Source organism: Saimiri boliviensis, chromosome 19, assembly GCF_048565385.1.
Source record: "Saimiri boliviensis isolate mSaiBol1 chromosome 19, mSaiBol1.pri, whole genome shotgun sequence".
NCBI lineage: Eukaryota > Metazoa > Chordata > Mammalia > Primates > Cebidae > Saimiri > Saimiri boliviensis.
Window position 1 is genome coordinate 2,999,682 of NC_133467.1, and position 24,430 is coordinate 3,024,111.

General features: G+C 47.0%; 2 protein-coding genes across 8 annotated transcripts in view; one reads left to right on the top strand and one right to left on the bottom strand.

Moving 5' to 3' along the window:
- Positions 1-1,168, bottom strand: part of CDC73 (cell division cycle 73) — a 118,939-nt gene extending 117,771 nt beyond the window's left edge. The window contains exon 1 of the mRNA XM_039459975.2: positions 973-1,168. Coding sequence (XP_039315909.1) covers positions 973-1,103 — 131 coding nt within the window. The 5' untranslated portion in view covers positions 1,104-1,168. The remainder of the gene's footprint in view (positions 1-972) is intronic.
- A 460-nt stretch (positions 1,169-1,628) lies between these two features.
- Positions 1,629-24,173, top strand: GLRX2 (glutaredoxin 2). 7 transcript variants are annotated; one of them, XM_010348750.3, is made up of 4 exons: positions 1,629-1,746; positions 18,976-19,039; positions 22,579-22,755; positions 23,881-24,173. In XM_010348750.3, exons 2-4 carry the CDS (start codon positions 18,977-18,979, stop codon positions 24,013-24,015), a joined length of 375 nt encoding a protein of 124 aa, XP_010347052.1. In that variant the 5' UTR covers positions 1,629-1,746; position 18,976; the 3' UTR covers positions 24,016-24,173. The 7 variants fall into 7 exon arrangements, with proteins under 7 accessions (XP_010347052.1, XP_039315908.1, XP_039315907.2 ...); XM_039459974.2 differs by lacking the exon at positions 1,629-1,746 and adding an exon at positions 14,176-14,221; XM_039459973.2 differs by lacking the exon at positions 1,629-1,746 and adding an exon at positions 14,526-14,689.
- The last annotated feature ends 257 nt before the right edge of the window (positions 24,174-24,430 follow it).

The window sequence follows — 24,430 nt, forward strand, 5'->3', positions numbered from 1 at the left end:
GCACGCCAGCCTGGGCAACAAGAGCGAAACTCCGTCTCAAATAATAATAATAATAATAATAAGTACCAACCAACAAACTGAATTTCCGCAGTTTTTCATCGACTCTTCATAAAGCTTCCAATCAAACAAACAAGATGAGGAGGACAGTTTCAGCTCAAGGTCTGACAGCAACGACAGTGACAGGACATCACTGAAAAGGCCCCTCATGACTGTTAGACGTCTCTCTGTAAGCTTTTCTGAATGACTAAAGTTGGTAAAACTTCACGGGGACCGACAATCCAAAGCCTTTCCCTTCAAAAACACCCTTCCCAAAATCGCACGCGCCCTCCGTTTCTGAGACCTGTCAACGTGAAGCTCCCTCCAGGTCTGCAGTCACTTTCCGAGACGGGCCTGAAGACCGACCTCTCTCTCTCCCATCTTAACGACTCGCCCGAACGCACCCACTTTCTTTCCGATCCCAACTTCAGAGCGGATTCTTCTCTTCTACAAGAACCACCCGCCCTCGCTCCCCGCAGCAAGGCAGGGAGACGAAATACACCCCGAGTTCCAAGAACCAGTGGAGACAGTTACAAGGCCGGCCTGGGGGGCGGGGGGGACACAGCGCAGCGCAGCGCAGCAGAAAGGAGGCGCCCGGGGCGGCGCGCCGCCTGCCCCTGTGCGCACCTGTGCCCCGGGGTCCCCGGGCGCCAGCCCCACGCTTCGCGGGGACGCGACACCGACCGCTAAAAACTAACTGTGAAAGTCAGAAACTCCCACAGTTTCTTCCTCGGGGCGTCTCGAACGTGTGAACGGACGGGCCGCTCCGGAGCTCCTCCGCGGCTCTCCTCGCCCTCCACGTCCGACTTCGGCTCCGGAGAGAAACTTTCTGCGCCCCCGCGGACGCCGGCCCCGGGGGGCGGGGGGGGGCCGGGGGGAGGCCGCCGGGGCGCCAGGCCCGCCCGCCGCCCGCGGGCCGCGGCGCGCCGCACTCACCCCCAGACCACGTAGTTGGTCTTCACGTTCTTGGGCCAGGAGAACTCCCCGAAGATCACCTCGTCCCCCTTCACCACGATCTCCTTCTTCTGGATGTTGTACTGCCGCAGGACGCTGAGCACGTCCGCCATCTTCCGGGCGCTCGCCCCCGCCGGCCGGGCCGCCGCCGCCGCCGCGCCTGCCCGCTTCTTCCCGCGCCGCCTCGCGCTCCCTCTCCTCCTCCTTCCCCGCCGCGACTGACCAGCAGCGGCGGCGCCAACAGCCGTCCTCGCCTACGACAGCAGCAGGCGCCGCGGCCGCGCAGGCCGCCGAGGACCCCGCGCTCCGAGGCGAGGCCCCGCCGCCGGCTGCCCGCGGAGAACGCCTGACCGCGCGCGTCCGGCGCCGCAGGCCCGCCGCCAGGGGGCGCCGCCACCGCCGCGACGAGGGCCCCGCCCGGCCCTCACCTCGGCGCGGCGCGCGCTCGCCCGCCGGAACCCCGAGTGCGGAGGCCCCGCGCCCGCGTACGGCGCCCGGACGGGGACGGCGGTCGGCCGCGGGCGCGCGGAGCACGCACCCAGGGCCCCGCGGCGCGCACCCGGCCGCGACAGGTGCGCGCGTGCCTGCGTGGCGGGGCCGCGCTTGGATCCCCAGCACGTGCGCCGAGTGTCGAACCACCGGCCTCCGGGGCGGCCGGAGGCCCCCGCGTGCCCGCTGTGGCCGGGGTGGCGTTTGGCGAGGGTTTGCGGAACGCGGGCATTACCCTCCTGTCCGGATCGGGCCCAGGCCTCGCCGGTGAGCACCTCTCGGACTCAGTGATGCGGACAAGCCCTCTTGAAAGGGTGGGGCCCTTGGGGTTTGGGTTCGCGTTTGTTGTTTGCTTTCGATGTGAAAAAGAACGAGTGTTGGGTCTTTCTTGGTTTTGAATGGAAAACACCGAGTCCAGCAAAAAAAAATAATAATAATAATAATAATTCTGGGCACTGCCGTTTGTTAGTGGTTGTTTGACTCCAATCAATGATATGGCTTCGCAAAGCATCAAGTGGTTAATGAAGAAAATGGGCTTAATACGAAGATAAGGCAAACGCGTCTAGCCGGTCAATAAAATATCCTAAATTTGGATCCTCCCGCTCCATTCTTTGGATGATGACTTTTTTTATCCCAGTCCCCTCGCCCCGCCAATCCCGAAGGGCTGTATACAAAAGGCTGTGATGCAAGATGTAAATGGGAAAGTTACTCTGACAGAAACCCCAAATGGTCCGAAGTAAGAACACTTTCAGACTACCCATTTTTTTTTAATAGCACACAGAAGGCTCAGTGATTTCCTTGGCATGCGTTTAGAGACGGATAAGGAAAATTCAATATACTGTGGCCAACCAAACATAGCCTATTCGATTGTTTTCTTTTACCGTATCAGAAGAAAAAAGAGGCAACTTTGTGATTGGCATAACCAAATTCCTTGACCTGTTTTGAAAAAACGGTTTGAGGAAGATCAGTGTGTGGAGTTACATGTCCCTAGCAAGGAAAAGCCTCAATCCATCCAGAGAGTAAGCAAACAACATGGACATAGCCATAGTTTACTCCTGGGAATTATTATGAGTTGGGTACTTTAGGAAGGTTAATTATTTACTTGATGTCTTTAATCTATGTAGACTTATTCAGATCGTCTGTTTCTTCTTGTGTGAGTTTTGGCAGACTGTGTCTTTCAAGGGGTTCCATTTTATCTAGGTTATGAAATTAGTGGAACATAGTTGTTTACAGCATTTGTTATTATCCTTTTTATGTTTGTGGGATCTGTAGAAATGTTCCCTCTTTTATTTCTGATTTTAGTAATTTGTGTCCTCTCTTCTTAGCCTGGCTAAGAGGTTCATTGATTTCATTGATCTTTTCAAAGAACCAGCTTTTGGTGTGATTATTATTATTTTTTTTTACTTTAGTTTTACCAGTTTATTCTTTAACTTTTATTATTTATTTTCTTTTACTTACTTTAGGTTTAATTTACTCTTCTTTTTTCTAGTTTCCTAAGACAGAAGTTTAGATTATTGATTTTTACGTCTTCCTTTTTTTTCTAATATATGCAATCAATGCTACAAATTTCTCTCTCAACACTACTTTGCTTCCTAACATACATTTTGGTAAGTTATATTTTCATTTTCTTCTAGCTCAAAATATTTTAAAATTTATCTTGGGATTTCTTCTTTGACCCATGTGTTATTTAGAAGTATATTGAGAGTAGACATTGCATGATTTCTATTATTTTTAAATTGTTAAAGTGTGTTTTGTGGCCCAAAATGTAGTCTGTCATGGCGAATGTTCCATGTGTGTTTAAGAAGAATGTTTATCCTGCTGTTGTTGAATAAAGCAGTCTATAGACGTCAACCATGTCCAGATGACTGATGTTGGTGTTGAGTTCAATTACGCCCTTATTGATTTTCTGCCTTCTGGTTCTGTTCATATCTGATACAGGAGTGTTCAAGTCTTCAACTATAATAGTGAATTCATCTATTTTTCCTTGTAGTTCCATCCGTTTTTGCCTTATGTAATTTGACTCTGTTGTTAAGCAAGTACACATTAAGAATTGTTCTGTCTTCCTGGAGAATTGACCTCTTTATCGTTATGTAATGCTCTTTATTCCCGATAACCTTCCTTGCTTTGAAGTCTACTCTGTCTGAAATTAACATAGCTACTTCTACCTTTTTTTTTTTTTTTTTGAGACGGAGTTTCGCTCTTGTTACCCAGGCTGGAGTGCAATGGCGCGTCTCGGCTCACCGCAACCTCCGCCTCCCGGGTTCAAGCAATTCTCCTGCCCCAGCCTCCTGAGTAGCTGGGATTACAGGCACGCACCACCATGCCCAGCTAATTTTTTTGTATTTTTAGTAGAGACGGGGTTTCACCATGTTGACCAGGATGGTCTTGATCTCTCAACCTTGTGATCCACCCGCCTCGGCCTCCCAAAGTGCTGGGATTACAGGCTTGAGCCACCGCGCCCGGCTACCTTTTTTCACTAGTGTTAGCATGATGTATTTTTCTCTATTTACTTTTTGTCTATATGCATATTTACGTTTAAAGGGGGTTTCTTGTGGACAACATATTGGGTCTCATATTTTGAACCATTCTGACAGTCTCTTAATTGGTGGAGTTAATGTTCGAAGTGATTATTGATAAAGCTGGATATTTACTGTATGTTATTGCTTTCTATTTGTTACCTTTTTTCTCTGTTCCTATTTATGTCTGCCACAATTTTTCTGCTGTGTGTGTGTGTGTGTGTGTGTGTGTGTGTGTTAGAGAAAGACAGGGTCTTGCTCTGTTATCCAGGCTGGAACCTAGTGGTGTGATTACAGCTCACTGTGGCTTCAAAATCCTGGGCTCAACTGATCCTCTCACTGCAACCTCTAGAGTAGCTGAGACCACAGGTGTACACCACTGTGCCAAGCTAATTTTTAAGTTTTTCATAGAGACAGGGACCCGCTTTGTTTTCCAGGCTGGTATCAAATTCCTAGGCTCAAGCAATCCTTCTGCCTCAGTCTGGAATTTCAGGCCTGAGCCACTGTGCCCAGCTGTTCATAGTTTTAACTGAGCATTTTATATGATTGCAGTTTTTCTTTTTCTTTTCTCTTTTTTTTTTTTTTTTTTTTTTTTTTTGAGACGGAGTTTCACTCTCGTTACCCAGGCTGGAGTGCAATGGCGCGATCTCGGCTCACTGCAACCTCCGCCTCCTGGGTTCAGGCAATTCTCCTGCCTCAGCCTCCTGAGTAGCTGGGATTACAGGCACGCGCCACCATGCCCAGCTGATTTTTTGTATTTTTAGTAGAGACGGGGTTTCACCATGTTGACCAGGATGGTCTCGATCTCTTGACCTTGTGATCCACCTGCCTTGGCCTCCAAAAGTGCTGGGATTACAGACTTGACCACCAAGCCCCGCCTCTTTTTCTTTTTTTAAGGTGGAGTTTCACTCTGTCAACAGGCTGGAGTGCAGTGGCACTATCCCAGGTCACTGCAACCTTCACCTCCCAGGTTCAAGCGATTATCCTGCCTAAGCCTCCTGAGTAGGTGGAACTACAGGCAGGTGCCACCACACCCAGCTAATTTTTGTATATTCAGTAGAGACAGGGTTTTACCATGCTGGCCAGGATGGTCTCAATCTCTTAACCTCATGATCTGCCCCCCTCAGCCTCCCATAGTGCTGGGATTGCAGGCATGAGCCACCACGCCTGGCCACTTCTTTTTCGCTTGTTTGCTTTGTTTTTTTTAGTTGTTGCTCTAGAGTTTGCAATATACATTTACAAATAATCCAAGTCTACTTTGAAATAACAGGATATGCACAGGTAGTATGAGTACTTTGGAGCAACAAAATAATCTTTTTTTTTTTTTTTTTTTTGAGACGGAGTTTCGCTCTTGTTACCCAGGCTGGAGTGCAATGGCGCGATCTCGGCTCACCGCAACCTCCGCCTCCTGGGTTCAGGCAATTCTCCTGCCTCAGCCTCCTGAGTATCTGGGATTACAGGCACAAGCCACCATGCCCAGCTATTTTTTTTTTTTTTTGTATTTTTAGTAGAGACGGGGTTTCACCATGTTGACCAGGATGGTCTCGATCTCTCGACCTCGTGATCCACCCGCCTCAGCCTCCCAAAGTGCTGGGATTACAGGCTTGAGCCACCGCGCCCAGACAACAAAATAATCTTAATTCCTACCTCCTGTGCCTTGTATCATTGCTGTCATTCATTTTACTTGACAAAAGCTTACATAAGAATATGTACACATATAAGATATACACCTAAACATACATAATCAAATACATTCTTTCATCCTTTGTTTATGAAGAGCTGAGTTTCTGACCTATATTACTTATCTCTAAGGAATGCCTTTTTTTTTTTTTTTTTTTTTTTAAAGACAGGGTTTCATCATGTTGGTCAGGATGGTCTTGAACTCCCGACCTCAGGTAATCCGCCCGTCTTGGCCTCCAAAGTGCTTGGATTACAGGCGTGAGCCACCACGCCCGGCCTGGAACGTCTTTTAACATTTTTGCAAGGCAAATCTGTTGGTATCACATTTTTTCAATTTTACTTTTAGACAGTGATTATTTCTTCTTCATTTTTGAAGGATAATTTCAGTAAAAGAATTCTAGGTCGGGTGCAGTGGCTCATGTCTGTAATCCCAGCATTTTGGGAGGCCAAGGTGGGTGGATCATGAGGTCAAGAGATCGAGACCATCCTGACCAACATGGTGAAACCCCATCTCTACTAAAAATACAAAAATTAGCTGGGCATGGTGGTGTACACCTGTAGTCCCAGTTACTCAGGAGGCTGAGGCAGGAGAATTGCCTGAACCCAGGAGGTGGAGGTTGCAGTGAGCTGAGATTGTGCCACTGCATTCCAGCCTGGGGCCTGGCGACAGAGTGAGACTCTGTCTAAAAAAAAAAAAAAAAAAGAATTCTAGGTTGGTTGGGGAATTTTGTCTAAGCATTTAAATATTTTACTCCATTCTCTTCAGCTTGCATGATTTCTGAGAAGTCAGATAAAATATTTTTTCCTTTGTAGGTTAAATTTTTTATCTGGTTTTCCCCAGGAGTTTTTAAATTAACTTTCTGCAGTTCGAAAATTGTGTGCCTAGGTGTAGATTACTGGACACTGATTCTGCCTGGTGTTCTCCAAGCCTCCTATATATATGATTTGATATCTGAGGTTAATTTGAAGAATTTTTTTTCTTCTTTGAGATGGAGTTTCGGTCTTTTTGCCCAGGCTGGAGCGCAATGGCGCAATCGTGGCTCACTGCAACCTCCACCTCCTGGGTTCAAGCGATTCTCCTGCCTAGCCTCCCAAGTAGCTGGGATTATGGGCACTCGCCACCACTCCCAGCTAATTGTTTGTATTTTTGGTAGAGACAGGGTTTCACCATATTGCCCAGGACTGGTCTTAAACTCCTGATTTCAGGTGATCCACCCACCCTGCCCTCCCCGAGTGCCAGAATTACAGGTGTGAACCACCACTCCCGGCCAATTTGAAGAATTTAAGAATCTTTATTGCTTCAAATATTTCTTGTCTTTTTCTTCCTTCTCCTTCTGATATGCCCATTATATGCACATTATACTTTTTGTATTTGTCCCACAGTCCTTGACACTGTGCTCTGTTTTTTCAATCAATTATTTTATGTTTGATTAAATAACAATTGAATATTGTGTTGGTCAGCATTCTCCAGAGAAATAGAATATATACAAAAAGATTTATTAAAAGGAATTTAATATGGAGGCTGGCAAGTTTAATATCTGCTAAACCAGTGTCCTGGTTGGAGTCCAAAGGCCAGAAAGCTTCTGCAGAACCAAGGAGATCCAGTTACCCAGTTTGAAAGCCATCAGGTAGGAAGGACGAATGTTCAGTTCAAAAGCCATCTAGCAGGAGAATTCTTTCTTATCTGGAAGAAGGTTGTCTTACTGTTCTATTCAGACCTCCAACTGATTTGATAAAGACCACCCACATTATGGAGGGCAATCTGCTTTACTTGGTCTTCAAAGTTAAATGTTAATTTCATTCCAAAACATCCTCACACAAACACGTAGTTGCCAAATACCTGAGCATCCCATGGTCTAGTCAGGTGGACACATTAACCATTGCAATTTTTTTTTTTGCCAGAACTGAGCTGAGCTTGACTCAACATGTATCTCCTAGCATAAACTGTACCTGTACTGACAATTGTTCTAAAGTACTCCAATAACACAGGGATCTGTTGGGACTGAGGGATGATGGTCTGTCTACTGGTACAGTAAAATAATAACATGTTGAAAAAAAGTAAATAAATAACATGTTGAATTTCCAATGAGAAGAAACAGCAATACCAATTCAATAAAAACTTTAAAGAATATTTAATAAATAGCTTTTGCCACACCAAGAAAAGAAAGTAGAGGGCGATAGAAGTAAGCCATATGACAGAACTAGATTTGTGGGTTTATTTGCTCTTTTTTTTTTTTTTTTTTTTTTGAGACGGAGTTTCACTCTTGTTACCCAGGCTGGAGTGCAATGGCGCGATCTCGGCTCACCACAACCTCCGCCTCCTGGGTTCAGGCAATTCTCCTGCCTCAGCCTCCTGAGTAGCTGGGATTACAGGCACGCGCCACCATGCCCAGCTAATTTTTTTTGTATTTTTAGTAGAGACGGGGTTTCACCATGTTGACCAGGATGGTCTCGATCTGTTGACCTTGTGATCCACCCGCCTCGGCCTCCCAAAGTGCTGGGATTACAGGCTTGAGCCACCGCGCCCGGCCTTTATTTGCTCTTTTAACACAAATTTTTAAATATGGAAACACAGACATGTCATGCTTGCTTTTTTAAACCAATAAATTAAAATTGGGAACATGGCTAAATTTTAAGTCAGATTAAATAAAATATACTGTGCCTGGAAAGCATGTAATAGCTTTTGCCTTCTTCCTCAGCACCTGGAGCCCTCTTCCCCTCCCCTTCTCCCTCTGCCTCCACCTTGTCTGCCTAACTCTTACTCTTGTTAAAATCTTAGGTTACAAGTTTCCTCCTCTGCTATTCCTTCCCAAATATCAAATTGAATTTAGGTTTTTCTCTTACGTATTCTCCTAGATTTTCACAAATGCTAATGTCATTTCTGTGCTGTTCACTCAGTTCCCATGGTGGGCACATAAAATTTACAGAATGAAGGAAGAAGAGGTTTAACTATGGAATCCCATCATTTAATGGTGAGAGACTGAATATATAAATGGATAATTGACAGAATATATGTGACAATAAAACTCTGACTTGCAGCAAACGGACCAGAACAATTAGGAGTTGGTTATTGACTACTAGCTTTCCAAATATGCTCCCCAAACAAGGCACAAAGGATACTTCCCTTCTAGTTAGCCTGCCTTCACTTCTTCACGCCAACAATTTCTAATCGGAGCATACCCAAATCCTTCCCTTTTTCTTTTCTTTTTTTTTTTTTTGAGGCGGAGTTTCGCTCTTGTTACCCAGGCTGGAGTGCAATGGCACAATCTCGGCTCGCCACAACCTCCGCCTCCTGGGCTCAGGCAATTCTCCTGCCTCAGCCTCCTGAGTAGCTGGGATTACAGGCACGCGCCACCATGCCCAGCTCATTTTTTGTATTTTTAGTAGAAACGGGGTTTCACCATATTGATCAGGATGGTCTCGATCTCTTGACCTCGTGATCCACCCGCCTTGGCCTCCCAAAGTGCTGGGATTACAGGCTTGAGCCACCGCGCCCGGCCATCCTTCCCTTTTTCTCATGATAAAGCTCACCCGCTCCTCTGCCTGCCTTGGAGTCCCCGTCACACTGCAAGGTATGGTGGCCAACTCCCTTGCTAGAGCAGGCTCTGAATAATCACCTCTGCTTGGTCTCATATGGATAGTCTTCATTTTACACAGTGAGAAATAACTTTTTGAGTACAGGCTCTTTGGTTTTGAATTACGGTCGTGTTCTTGTTTTAAAAAAAGAATTTACTGCCGGGCGCGGTGGCTCAAGCCTGTAATCCCAGCACTTTGGGAGGCCGAGGCGGGTGGATCACGAGGTTGAGAGATCAAGACCATCCTGGTCAACATGGTGAAACCCCTTCTCTACTAAAAATACAAAATTTAGCTGGGCATGGTGGCGCGTGCCTGTAATTCCAGCTACTCAGGAGGCTGAGGCAGGAGAATTGCCTCAACCCAGGAGGCAGAGGTTGCGGTGAGCCGAGATCGCGCCATTGCACTCCAGCTTGGGTAACAAGAGCGAAACTCCGTCTCAAAAAAAAAAAAAAAAGAATTTACTTATTTTTTGTTTACTTTTAAAGAATACAATTATAGCCAGGCACATTGGCTCACGCCTGTAATCCTGGCACTTTGGGAGGCCAACGCCAGTGGATCACCTGAGGTCAGGAGTGAGACCACCTTGGCCAACACAGAGAAACCCCATCTCTACTAAAAATACAAACATTAGCCAGGTGTGATGGTGGGCACCTATAATCCCAGCTATAGGAGACTGAGGCAGCAGAATTGCTTAAGCCAGTAGGCAGAGGTTGCAGTGAGCCAAGTTTACATCATTGCACTCCAGCCTGGGCAACGAGAGCGAAACTCTGAATCAAACAACAACAACAACAACAAAGAATGCAATTATTTGGAGAAACAGAAAATAGGCTATGAAATAAGAATCCATACTAAATCAATTCACTTTATATCCAGGCAAATAAGTTAAAAAGGCATAAAATACATGTGATGACAATAATTGCAAAATTTGAAGAAAACATCACAACTGAATGTTTTTGCTATTATCACTAAAGAATAATTCATTTTTTCAAGTTTTATTCACAATAGCAGATTTGTAGTTTGAGAATACACCATTGCCTAATTGTATTAATATTACCCCTCTCACATATGCTTAATATCTTTCCACTTGAATACAGATAGCTTTGGGCTCACAAAAAAATCTTAATCTCTTGTGTTCAAAAATGTCACATTTTTAGTCCAACACTAAATAAGAGTAATGATGATCAATAAGCAGTGTGTGTTCTCAACAATTTCTGATAACTTAAAATCAGACAGCTAGCTACTAATGGCATTTATCTCACTTTACATTCTTAGAAGGAAACAGAGGATCAAGATTGGACAAGCAAATGGTAAAATGATTTTATTTTCTGAAATGCTAGAGTTAAATACTTCTATAACTTGTGAAACAGAACTGAAATATTAGGATATCAGTAGTGACATGATTACATCATATGAAATATTATAATACAAATTTTATTTTTCAAAAGACAGCTTTTTTTTTTCCTAAGAAACAAGAGTCTTGCTTTGTCACCCAAGAGGAATGCAGTGGCATGATCTGAGCTCATGGCAACTTCTGCCTCCCAGGTTCAGACGGTTCTAGTGCTTTGGCCTCGGAAGTAGCTGGCACTACAGGCATGAGCCAATACACCCCGCTATTTTTTTCCTATTTTTAGTAGAGATGAGGTTTCACCATGTTGACCAGGCTGGTCTCGAACTCCTGGCCTCAAGTGCCTTGGCCTCCCAAAGTGCTGGGATTCCAGGCGTGAGCTACCATGCCCAACCCAAAAGACAGCTGTTAAGTTGTTTTTGACAACTGATAAATTATGTTCCGTACTAAAAGGTAATAAAATAATTTATGTATTTACTAAGTATTTATTCAATGCTTGCAACGCGGTATGCACAGTTCTAGGACTTGGAAATCTGGAAGTGAACCAAATAGTTGAGGCCCCTGCCTTTATGTGCTTATATTCTTTGTATAATAAATACAAACGTATATGCAATGTCAAGAGTATAAATACTCTGGAGGAAAATAAAGCAGTAAGAAGTAGAGAAAGCACAGGATGTATTAGCTATTTTATATAATATTATCAGAGAAGCTCTCTTTGATAAGCTCTTTGATTAGATAAAAAGGAGTTAGAATGGAGTAAAAAGAATTGGATTAGGTATCTTCCTGTTATTTTATTGCACTGCTTTCTTCTCTGTCATACTTGTTTTGTAGAAATCACTAAATTTAACTAATTCAGTACATGTAAAACAACATCATAGTTCCTTTTCTCTGAAAATGATCAAACTTCTGTTGTAACAAATGTTATTAAATAGCCCATTTTAATTTGCTGATACTGCATCTTATGTTACTTTAATTTTAAAATGCACAACTTGATATTCTGATACATGTATATGTCTTAGTCCATTTTCTGTTGCTTATAACAGAATACCTGAAACTGAGTAATTTGTATATAAATTATTTCTTTTTTTTTTTTTTATGAGAGGGAGTTTCGCTCTTGTTACCCAGGCTGTAACGACGCGATCTCGGCTGATGCAATGGTGCAATGATCTCGGTGCAATGGCGCGATCTCGGCTCACCGCAACCTCTGCCTCCTGGGTTCAGGCAATTCTCCTGCCTCAGCCTCCTGAGTAGCTGGGATTACAGGCACGTGCCACCATGCCCAGCTAATTTTTTGTATTTTTGGTAGAGACGGGGTTTCACCATGTTGACCAGGATGGTCTCAATCTCTTGACCTCGTGATCCACCCGCCTCGGCCTCCCAAAGTGCTGGGATTACAGGCTTGAGCCACCGCGCCCGGCCGTTTTTTTTTTTTTTTTTTTTGAGACGGAGTTTCGCTCTTGTTACCCAGGCTGGAGTGCAATGGCGCGATCTCGGCTCACCGCAACCTCCGCCTCCTGGGTTCAAGCAATTCTCCTGCCTCAGCCTCCTGAGTAGCTGGGATTACAGGCACGTGCCACCATGCCCAGCTAATTTTTTGCATCTTTAGTAGAGACGGGGTTTCACCATGTTGACCAGGATGGTCTCGATCTCTTGACCTCGTGATCCACCCGCCTCAGCCTCCCAAAGTGCTGGGATTACAGGCTTGAGCCACCGCGCCCGGCTATAAATTACTTCTTACAGTATTGAATGCTGAGAAGTGCAAGGTTAAGAGGTCACATCTGGTAATGGCCTTCTTGATGGTGGCAACTCTCTGCAGATTCCCCAAGTTGTGTAGGACATCATGGGACAAGAAAGCCGAGAACTCTGTTTTATAAAGCTGCCCGTTCTACTCCCATGATTACCCATTAATGTATTCATTCACATTCCAGCTCTCAGGCCCGATTATCTCTCAAAGGCCCAACCTCTCAGTATTTCCACATTGGAGAGTTTCAATGGAAGTGTTAGAGGGTACAAACATTCATTCCAAAGCATGATACATTGTATAATAATCACAATCAAGCTAATTAACATAGCCACCACCTTTCAGATTTACCATTTTGTTTCTTTCTTTTTTGAGATAGAGTCTCCGTCTGTCACCAGGTTGGAGTGCAGTGGTGCCTTCTTGGATCACTGCAACCTCTGCCTCCCAGGGTCAAGCGATTCTCCTGTCTCAGCATCCCCAGTAGCTGGGATTACAGGCACGTACCACCTCGCCCGGCTAAGTTCTGTATTTTTAGTTGACTAGGTTTCATTAGTTGGCCAGGCTGGTCTTGAACTCCTGACCTCAGATGATCCTCCCTTCTCCGATTCACAAAGTGCTGGGATGACAGGCGGTAGCCACCACACCTGGGCCCATTTTCTTTCTTGTGTGTGTGTGTGAGAACACAAGATCTACCCTCTTAGCAAATTTCAAGCATACAAAGTGATTTTCCTAACTATAGTTACATCGCTGTGCTTTAGCTTTCTAGAACTTACCTGTCTCACACAACGGCAAGTCTGTGCCCTTTGACGAACATCTCCCCAGATCCGGCTTCCCCAGGCCCTGGCCACCGCCGTTGTACTCGCTGCTGACTTGCTCGCTTGCTGCTGCACTCAATGACAACTGCGACCAAAACTCATCACTTCCGTAGCTACCCCATGAAGCACAAAGGAGCCGAAAATAATCAATATGTTTATTAATATATCATGCTGAATTTAGGCATCATACTTGCTTCTGAAGTACTTACATTTTGGAATCCTTAAAAAATCTGTCCAGTGAATTCTGTGCTTGATCTAGTCCATCTATCATGTATTAAAATCAAATTGTAACATGATGGTTCAGCTCATAATCTTTATTTTGTAAAACAATTTGAGATACCGAGGTAAAATTCTACTTAAAAAGCAACATAACACAATGAATTTCCAAAATAGCTTAAAAAAATTAAAAGGTGCGGAAAACGATAGGCAGATCACATACCTTAACTGGGAAAGTCTTTATGAAGAATGACCTCGATACTTCGGGGGTGCGTGTCTTTGCGACTCACGGACACCCTTTCATCGAGCAATCAGACCGTCCATTTGCACGTCGGAAGAGAACGGTCAGAGGCGGAAGTCGTGGTTTTGTACTTTGGTAGCCTGCGTTTGACACTCGGTTGACCGTGAGGAATCAGAAACGGTTCGGCGTGTGGTCACCGGCGTCCAGCGCTCCGGACACAGCCCCGGCCCTCCGGCCGCGCAGGCCGCCCCCCGGCCCTCCGCCGGGACGCACGAGGCCGTTTCTGCCGTCACCGAGCGGCCCGGCGGCCCCGCCAGCCGCGCCCGCGCGTGTTCTGGGCCGCGGTGACGCGCCGGCCTCGCTCCGTCGGCGAGGCTGCCAGCCCCGCGCACTCACACCGGGGCCGGCCGGCGGCCCGACTGTCAGAGGCGGATCTGTCCGGCGCCTGCTCCATCCGCACGGACCTGTCCGACAGGACGCCGGGAGCCTCGCGCTCAGGCGGCCGCCCCTCCGTCTGCGCAGCCCGCGGGCCGCCGGCCTCACGCCCCGCGCCCTCGCGCCCGGGGGCCTCTAGGCGCGTCCGCACGCACAGGGGAAGCCGGAGGCGGCCGGGTGAGCCTCGCCGCGCGCGGGACGCGCTGCGGGGGACGCGCTGGGCTGCGTCGGGGTGGCCGGCGGCGGCGCGGGCGGGGCCGGAGGGCGGGACCGGCGGCGGCCCGGGGGCGGGGCCGAGGCGGAGGGCGGGGCTGGCGGTGGCCCGGGGCGGGGCCGAGGCGGGGGGCGGGGCCGAGGCGGGGGCGGGGCCGAGGCGGAGGGCGGGGCCGGCGGCGGCCCGGGGGCGGGGCCGAGGCGGGGGGCGGGGCCGAGGCGGGGGGCGGGGCCGAGGCGGGGGGTGGGGCCGAGGCGGGGGCGGGGCCGGCGGCGGCGGAGGGCGGGCCCCGGGCCGCGGTGTGCGGCCCCCGGCGCGCCGCGGCTCCGGCATCTGGCCATGGTCCTGCGCCGCGCGGCGCTGGCGGGGACGCGGCTGGTTCGGAGCCGGGCTGGCGGGCCTGACGGGGCGGCGGGAGCGGCGGGCTGCGGGTACGGGCCCGGGGCGGGGAGGCGGCGGGCGAGGCGGGCCAGCGCGCGGGCCCGGGCCGGAGACGGGGGGGCGCCGTCGGCGGCGGTGCGGCCTCGGGAGCCGGGGACTCGCGGCGATCGCCGGGCCGTCCCCCTGTGAACTGCTGGGTGGAATCCGGACGCGCTCGGCCCTGGAATCCACTTAGAACGCCGGTGTGTCAGATACTGCGCGGACGCAGGGGGAGCCCGGGCTTCCCGCGTCGTTTCCTTGTTTGCGGAACTCGGCCACCCTGCCGGAAGCCCCGGCGGCGGTCCCGCTGCGCGGCGGCGCGTGAGGACTCGGCTGCGGCGGGGGGCGGGGCGCGGGGGGCGCGGCGCGGAGGGCGGCGCGGGCGGGGCGTGGAGGGCGGAGGGGGCGGGGCGCGGAGGGCGGAGCGGGCGGGGCGCGGAGGGCGGAGCGGGCGGGGCGCGGAGGGCGGAGCGGGCGGGGCGCGGAGGGCGGAGGGGGCGGGGCGCGGAGGGCGGAGGGGGCGGGGCGCGGGGGGCGGAGGGGGCGGGGCGCGGAGGGCGGAGCGGGCGGGGCGCGGGGGGCGGGGCGCGGGGGGCGGAGGGGGCGGGGCGCGGGGGGCGGAGCGGGCGGGGCGCGGAGGGCGGAGGGGGCGGGGCGCGGGGGGCGGAGCGGGCGGGGCGCGGAGGGCGGAGCGGGCGGGGCGCGGAGGGCGGAGGGGGCGGGGCGCGGAGGGCGGAGGGGGCGGGGCGCGGGGGGCGGAGGGGGCGGGGCGCGGAGGGCGGAGGGGGCGGGGCGCGGGGGGCGGAGGGGGCGGGGCGCGGGGGGCGAAGGGGGCGGGGCGCGGGGGGCGGAGGGCGGAGCGCGCGGGGGCGCTGCTGAGGTCCGGACGCGCCCTGCTTTGGACTGTCCGCGGGCTCGGGACCCGCGCTGTGCCGCCCACGCCCGCGCGAGCCCCGACGGCCCTGCCGCCGTCTGTCTCCCTGTCTACTCGATGTGGAAACTACCAGCTTTGCAAGGTGGGCCCTGCCGACCCGGCTGGAGAGCCCTGCTGAAGGCGGCAACCGCAGGATGAGCGTGTGGCGGCTCCCAGGCCCCGCGGGGCGCGCTCTCTGCGACCCCGGGGGGAGCCCTCGCCTGCTGAGCGCGTGGGGCCCTTGCTGACTGCGGCGGGCCTGGGTCTCCATCCGTGCGTAGACGAGACGCTGGTGTGCACGCGCTTCCTCCGTGCCTGTTTTCATTACCAAGGTCAAGTAGAAGCGGAGGGGAAAGCGTGCCTTCCAGAGCCTTTGAACCGGCGGGGAAGGGTGTAGTGTTTGGTAGTGCGCCTCCCGCCCCCTCTCACGACCCGAGGAAACATGCCTTGTATTCTGGTGGAGCTCCTGCTCCAGGAGTAAATGCTCTAGTGGATGGTGCGGATATGACATTTCAAGTGCTGGACCTGAGATGAAAAGGACTTGTTTTCTTAGTTGCTACACCAAATACAGCTTGCTGATTTATTCCACCACTGCTCCTCCTTGGGTCTAGTCCGGCGCTGCCTCACCTTTTCTGATTTAGGCCTCAGGAACTCAGCTTCCTTGTATCTTAAAAGCTTCACGCTCCTCTCCGGTTGGCTGCTGTCTCCTAGCTCGCTCTCCTAACCCTGTCCTGAGTTAAGCACACAGGACTTTTTTTTTGCGGGGGGCGCGGGGGTGGGGTAATGTGCTTTAAAGGATTCCTTGCTAATCTGTTGGGAAGCAAGCAGTAATAGACTGTAAACATTGTGTAGGTTATAATGTTTACTTGCTGTCCCTCTTCTTTGCTTTAACCGAACACACTGATGTTCGCTGTAGCCTCCTCACTCTAAGGGTGCAGATATCGTAATAGTTCCCCCTTACCCGTGGTGGACACGCTCCAAGACCTCAGTGGATGCCTAAAACCTCGGATAGTACTGAACCCTGTACATGCCATTTTGCCTATACATGCATGCCTATGATGAAGTTTAATTTATAAATTAGGCAAAGTTAGAGCTTAGCAACAATAATGAAAGAACGATCATTTAAATAACAAAATGTTCTTTCAAGGAATTCCTTGCTGAATCTTCTCATAGGCCCAGTGCTTTTTGGCATAACACATTGCTGTCTGTTGGAACACGTTTTCTGTATTTGTCTCCACAAATTTAATACCTTTTCTGTCTCAACTAAGCACTTAGACACACTGGCTGTAACTTGCAGTTTGAGGTGTGACATCAAAACTACCATGAATTTCTTTTTACTTCGTTACAATTGCGCTGATCGAAGATCCATCTTACCATAGATATTAGCAAGCTGAGCATGTGATTAGCTTTTACTGAAGTGGAGAACTTACCTTTTCACTGAAAGGAAGCACTTTAGGGCTTCTTTTTGGTATAACTGAATTGCCAGCATCACTGCTATAGTGGTTTGAGGCCATTATTTATTTATTTTTGACACGGACTTTCAGTCTTCCTGGGGCCATTATTAAGTAAAATAAGGGTTATTTGAACACAAGCATCCCCACTGCTGTGGCAGTCAATCTGGTCACCAAGACAGCTGCTAACTAAAGGGTGGGGAGCTTATACAGTCCATATGCTGGACAATGGGAGGGTTCGCACCCTGGCTGGGAGGAAGCTAGATGGCTCAATATTTTATCATGAGACTTAGAACTTAAAACTTATGAACTGTTTTCTTCTGGAATTTTCCATGTAATATTTTTGGACCACAGTTGACCATGGATAACTGAATCGGTGGATAAGGGTGGATACTGCGTAGGGCAGCTGTTCATTATCTAAGGATGCGATGTACTGGAAAAAGCTATTTAGAGTGGATTCACTTAAAACAAGACTAGTATTTAGGCCAGCCACAGTGGCTCACTTCAGTAATCCCAGCACTTTGGGAGGCTGACATAAGTGGATCATCTGAGGTTAGGAGTTCGAGACCAACTTGGCCAGCATGGTGAAATCCCATGTCTACTAAAAATACAAAAAATTAGTCGGGTGTGCTGGTATACGCCTATAGTCCCAGCTTCTCGGGAGTCTGGGGCAGGAGAAATGTTTGAACCCGGGAAGTGGAGGTTGCAGTGAGCTGAGATTATGCCACTGCACTCCAGGCTGGGTGACGGAGCAAGACTCCATCTCAAAAAAAAAAAAAAAAAAAAAAACAAAAAACTAATAGTTCATGCTCTCCAATTTAAAAAGTTTTGCTTGGGACCTTTGCAAATATTAAACATTATAAAAAGTAGCTTACTTTTATATTTAAGAACATTTAAATTTTAAATGCACCCCCAATGAATGCAGTAGTGATTTGAAGGCAGAATATTTGAGTTTTATAACATAATCATAAGGATAATAGTTATTTAAATATTTGAAGTTTCAAAAATTCTACTCTCATTCTTCAGATATTTGAGTAATTCGTTTTTGAAGTATCTATTATATCTCATAATCTTTTTGTAAAATTTGTAATTTTACCTGCATTGAATCATGGTCTTTGATACTGTTCCAACAGTGCAATGGGGTCTGGTTGACCAAGAAAGATGAGTGAATGGAGAAGGAGAGGTTCCAACAATAAACAGATTTGATGATGATAAACTGGTTGAGTTTTTTTTTAAGTGATTATTTTTCCTGACAATGAATGCTTCCTTTTAAGTTCCTTTTACAAGTTCCCAACAGCTAGTTTTCAGATAATAAATACTGAGATAATGAGAGGTCCTGTATTCAGGAAATAGTAATATCAAGCACTGTTGCGCATTTACCGTGTGGAATGCACTGTTCTGCTTTCTGCTTATGAATTCATTTAATCTGCACAAAAATCCTTTGATAGGTGCAAGTGATTATTGTTTCTGCTTTGCAGACTTGGAAATTTGGAGTTATGGCCATTGTGGTTGAGCTACCCTAGCTTCCTTAAAAATCTTTGCAGGTTCCCTGCTTCACGTAGTGTTCATAGAGTTTGGGCATGTTTTATTAAAAAGGTAGAAACTATAATTTTAACCTCAGGTCATAGGGTGTAGGACGGAATATTTGAAATTTGCTGGTCATAGATAACAATGTGTCAAGCTTTAAACACAGTAAATATGAGTTTATCAAATAATTAAGGGCATTGGGAAGCTAGTTAGATCAGCACACAGGTCTTTTTGGTTTTAGAGAAACAAATACTTTGTAAATTGACATTTTGTAGTGATAAGTAAATTTTTTTTTTCTATTTTGTAAGTTTGGCTATATTTGTGTATAAGATTTTTTCAAATAGAACTCGTGATAAATTATCTTTAATGCTTAATAAACTACATTGTCCTTTTAAATTCCTTTTAGGATGGAGGGCAACACATCCTCGTCTTTGGGGAATTCAGCAGCGGCACCTGTGAACCAGATCCAAGTGAGTGATGTGGGAGATGATGGAAAACTTTTCTCTGTGGAAGAATAATTGTTCCTTACATATTTAATATGCTTATTCAATATCCAAGCTTGAGATAGTTCAGCAAATGAATTAGGAAATTAGTATTTATTTTATTTTATTTTATTTTTTTGAGACGGAGTTTCGCTCTTGTTACCCAGGCTGGAGTGCAATGGCGCGATCTCGGCTCACCGCAACCTCCGCCTCCTGGGTTCAGGCAATTCTCCTGCCTCAGCCTCCTGAGTAGCTCGGATTACAGGCACGCACCACCATGCCCAGCTAATTTTTTGTATTTTTTTTTTTTTTTTTTTTGAGACGGAGTTTCGCTCTTGTTACCCAGGCTGGAGTGCAATGGTGTGATCTCGGCTCACCGCAACCTCCGTCTCCAGGGTTCAGGCAATTCTCCTGCCTCAGCCTCCTGAGTAGCTGGGATTACAGGCACGCACCACCATGCCCAGCTAATTTTTTGTATTTTTAGTAGAGACGGGGTTTCACCATGTTGACCAGGATGGTCTCGATCTCTCGACCTCGTGATCCATCCGCCTCGGCCTCCCAAAGTGCTGGGATGACAGGCTTGAGCCACCGCACCCGGCCTAGTATTTATTTTAAAATCTGCTGTGAAAATTATGCCTGTGACTAAGAAGTCCTAGATCATTTTGGTTTATTCTTAGTGAAGTCCTCACACCCTCTAAGTTGGATAATGCGGTTGGCTGCTCGTTTTCATCATACCCACCTGAGGTCCAGTGCTGATACCAGTCCAGCTGCCCTTAGCTCGGGATCCTATTCGATTTGGGCCTGGGTTAGCAGTTTTCTTCGTTAGTGCAGAACCTAGTTAGTATCCAGTAGTTATTTTATAAACCATCCTCTCGGGGATGCTGTATACTCTTCTTTTCCTCTTTCTTTGACTGAGAACCTTTGTTAATTCTGCCTTAGAAAATCTCTGACATGCATGTTTTTCTTCCCTTGCAGACTATAAGACATACCCATTTTTTCCTCTCTTGCTTACCACCCACTACTACCACAAACAAAAAATCTCTGCCTTTAGTTGATTTGTTTAAACTCCTAGCTGTTGACTATAACATTAATGCTCAAACCCTATTTTGAAGGAATTGCTTTATTTTTTTTTTTTTTTTTGAGGCGGATCTCGCTCTGTCGTCCATGCGGGCATGCAGTGGCACAATCTCAGCTCACTGCAACCTCCGCCTCCTGGGTTCAAGCAATTCTCCTGCCTCAGCTTCCCTAGTAGCTGGGGATTACAGGTGCCCGCCACCACACGCAACTAATTTTTGTATTTTAGTAGAGACAGGGTTTCACCATATTGGCCAGGCTGGTCTCGAACTCTTGACCTCAGGCAAATTACCTGCCTTAGCCTCCCAAAGTGCTGGGAATTCAGGCTTGAGCCACCGTGCCTGGCTTGAATTGCCTCCTTTAAAGTAAATATTCAACATTATGGAATATACAGCAAGGGCGAGCTTAAGAAAAATTGGGAAGAGGGTTCTAGAAACCCTAACACTGTCATCTTTAGTTTCAGCTCACTTTGGAATCTCTTCATCAGTGTCTAATATATGTAAGAGCCCTAGAAGCTCGTCTCTCCCTACACGGTGGTGTCAGTGTGTGTGTAACGTGAGGCTGCGTGGTAGAGGGAAGAGCACTGCCTTTGGCGCTGTGACAAGGCTGGGTCACATCCCAGTGTTGTGAACCACTCAGCCTTAGTTTTGTCCTCCGTAAGATGAATTCGTTAATACTAATCTCTGGTATGGCAGGCCCTCCCTGGGGTGAACTTTGATATTAAATATTGTGAGTAAACACAAGGGAAGCATAAAAATAGATCAACTTGCAGATAGCTGGGCTAAAACTCAGGACCCTTCTGACACCCAAGGGTGGTAGAAGTCCTGAAGCATGGACCTTCTGCTTTCTGGTTTTTGGCCTTCATCTTGAAGGTGCTGCTCACTACCCACCACAAAAGAACACCCTCTACAGGCCAGCACAGTGGCTCATGTCTGTAATCCCAGCACTTTGGAAGGCCAAGGCAGGTGGATTACTTGAGCCTAGGAGTTCAACACCAGCTTGGGCAACATGGTAAAACCCAATCTCTACAAAAAAATCCAGGTGTGGTGACACATGTCTATAGTCCCACACACTTAGTAGACTGAGGTGGGAATATCACCTGAACTTGGGAGTTTAAGGCTGCAGTGAGCCGAGATTGCACCACTGTGCTCTAGCCTTGGTGACAGAGTAAGACTCTGTCTCAAAAAAACCCAAAAACCTAGACAAATGTCTGGGTGCTATATCTATCCATTCAAAATCTTTGAAAGACCCAGGCATTCATATGGTTAGAAAGAAAAAGGAAAACTTCACAGGCTACGTGTACCTACAGCAGAGTCTCAGAGCCATTGTGGTAAAGGCCTGGAAAGTGGTTTCCAAACCAGGCTGATAGAATCATTATCCAGAGTAGTTTTTAAAAAATACAGTTTTCAACCTGTACCTCAACCTCATTGAATTAGCATTTCTGGAAGTAGCTTTTCCTGAACTAACAGTACAAGAATACCTTATCAATAAAATAATGATAGCTTTCATACTATAAAGTTATGTAGGAAGGGATAGAAGCAGAGGGTAAGCCTTACATTTTAAAAAGAAATCATATACCATTCCTTACCATTGAAAGAAGGTGAGGAGTTAACTCCTGAATACCTACTGAATATTTGAAAAGAAGTACAATGTTTTGGGGTTTTTGTTTTGTTTGTTTGAGACAGAGTCTATCCACTTAATTGTTACCCAGGCTGGAGTGCAGTGGTACGATCTTGGCTCACTGCAACCTCCACCTCCCAGGTTCTAGTGATTCTCCTGCCTCAGCCTCCCGAGTAGCTGGGATTACTGGCATGCGCCACCATGCCTGGCTACTTTTGTGTTTTTAGTAGAGATTGAGTTTCATCATTTTGGCCAGGCTGGTCTTGAACTCCTGACCTCAAGTGATCTGCCCGCCTCAGCCTCCCACAGTTCTGGGATTACAGGTACCCTGCTGAAAAAGGAGTATAATGGAGTTTAAGTTTCTAGACTGTAGAGCCAGATTTGCCTGGGTCTAATCCCAGCTCCTCCATGTATTAGCTGAGAACCACGAACAAATTGTCGATCTTCCTCTGTCCCTCACTGCTGTCATCTGTGAAGTGGTGACAGTAATAGGACCTACCTCAGGATTGTAGTGAGGTTTAAATAATCCAGTGGAGATAAAAGTGTGGAGAATAGTACCTGGCACACAGAAATGTTTGCTGTGTATGAATTGGCTATGATTATTACTTAATGTTATTGCTCTGTGCCAGGTACTTTTTGTTACATCTTTTATCCTAATAACATTGCTTTGAAATGAAAAATACCCTCAATCTATAGATGAGAAAAAATAGATAATGCTTAGTTTGAGCCCTGAATTATGAGACACCAAATCCATACCCTTTCCATTATATCCTAATTTCTTTCCAAAAGGTAATGTCTACAATTAAAATGATTTCTTTGTGGTTTTATTTCAGGAAACAATTTCCGATAATTGTGTGGTGATTTTCTCAAAAACATCCTGTTCTTACTGTACAATGGCAAAAAAGCTTTTCCATGACATGAATGTTAACTATAAAGTGGTGGAATTGGACCTGCTTGAATATGGAAACCAGTTTCAAGAGGCTCTTTACAAAATGACGGGTGAAAGAACTGTGAGTATGTCCCCTGTGGTGCTGATCCTCTTTAATAGGTTGTGAACTGGATCACCCGGAGCCTAGACCCTTGTGTTAGGAAAATGAGCCAGGCATTCTCTGACGATAGATTTTAAAGCAGCTGCGGATCTAGGAACCAGATTCCGAGAATAGGAAACGGCACAGTTGGTTAATTTTATTTTTATTCTGTATGTGTGTTTTGATTGGGGATGGCCAGTAGTGTTATTTCAGTGCTTGTCTATGGATCTTTGAGTTCCTCTTGGGGCTCTTTGCAAGATAAAAGTATTCTTCCTCCCTTTCCTTGGGCAGTACAAGGTTGGTCTTCAATTACTTTTCTCTAGGGGTGCTTTAGTGTTCCATGTTTTTAGACTCTTGAAATTTGCAGATTTTTCCATAATATGCATAATCAGAAAAATATAAAGTGTTGCCACTTTCATGTTTATTGGGGGAAGTTTATAGTGCACTCTTTTTTTTTTCTTGAGACAGAGTGTTGCTCTTGTTATCCAGGCTGGAGTGCAATGGCGCAATCTCGGCTCACCGCAACCTCCGCCTCCTGGGTTCAAGCAATTCTCCTGCCTCAGCCTCCTGAGTAGCTGGGATTACAGGCACGCGCCACCATGCCCAGCTAATTTTTTGTATTTTTAGTAGAGACGGGGTTTCACCACGTTGACCAGGATGGTCTCGATCTCTCGACCTCGTGATCCACCCGCCTCGGCCTCCCAAAGTGCTGGGATTACAGGCTTGAGCCACCGCGCCCAGCCTATAGTGCACTCTTTCCCTTCAGTAAACAAATAGGAGAAATAACTAAATATTATTTTATCTGCTTTAGTTTATCTCTTACATACCATAGTCATTAGGAAGGGTTTTAGAATCAGATTGTCTTGGATTTTAATCCCAGTCTCATTTACCATCATTGGGATTTTGCTCAGGTTCCTCTGCCTCATTTTCCTCCACAATAGGGATAGAAACAATAGCTACTTCAAAGGGTAAATATTTTAAGATTTTATTTGTGAAAGAACTTAGTGTAGTGCCTGGCTCCTAAAAGTACCCAGAGTTCAAATGTCTACTATGTGAAATGATCTGATGCTAGAGTGAAGCGTAACTCATCTTTTGTTTGTCCAACAGGTTCCAAGAATATTTGTCAATGGTACCTTTATTGGAGGTGCAGCTGACACTCTCAGGCTTCATAGAGAAGGAAAATTGCTCCCACTAGTTCATCAGTGTTATTTAAAAAAAAGTAAGAGGAAAGAATTTCAGTGATGTTGATACCAATAAGTTTGCCAATATTCAGTGTCAGTTATTTAAAGTGATAATGCCCAATAATGTCTTTTAAATGTCTGAGGATGTTTTAAGTATATGCATTGTCTTCCTGAAGAAAATGTAAAAATAATGAACAATAAATTGCAGTGGATACCTCATCTTCCCACTTGCCAATTCTTGAGAAAAAGGGGTGTTATTGAAACAATGAAAGGTTGGATAAGTAAATAATGCATTTTATTAGGAATTTAGGTATGAATTTTACAACCAAGAATTAGAAGGTAAGCTTTTGGAATTCTTTATTCCCCAATCAGGAATTAACTCTTTATCTTCGATAGCTTTTAATGGTCAGGACTAATGTATGATTTCTCTTTAAAACTTAAGGCTTTTGCTGATACATTTGTGAACTAGGCAGAGT

Coding starts and splice junctions, on each gene's coding strand:
- GLRX2 (XM_039459973.2), top strand. CDS start 14,598: ATGGTCCTGCGCCGCGCGGCGCTGGCGGGGACGCGGCTGGTTCGGAGC. Junction 14,690..18,975: donor GCGGGAGCGGCGGGCTGCGG/GTACGGGCCCGG, acceptor AATTCCTTTTAG/GATGGAGGGCAACACATCCT. Junction 19,040..22,578: donor CACCTGTGAACCAGATCCAA/GTGAGTGATGTG, acceptor GTTTTATTTCAG/GAAACAATTTCCGATAATTG.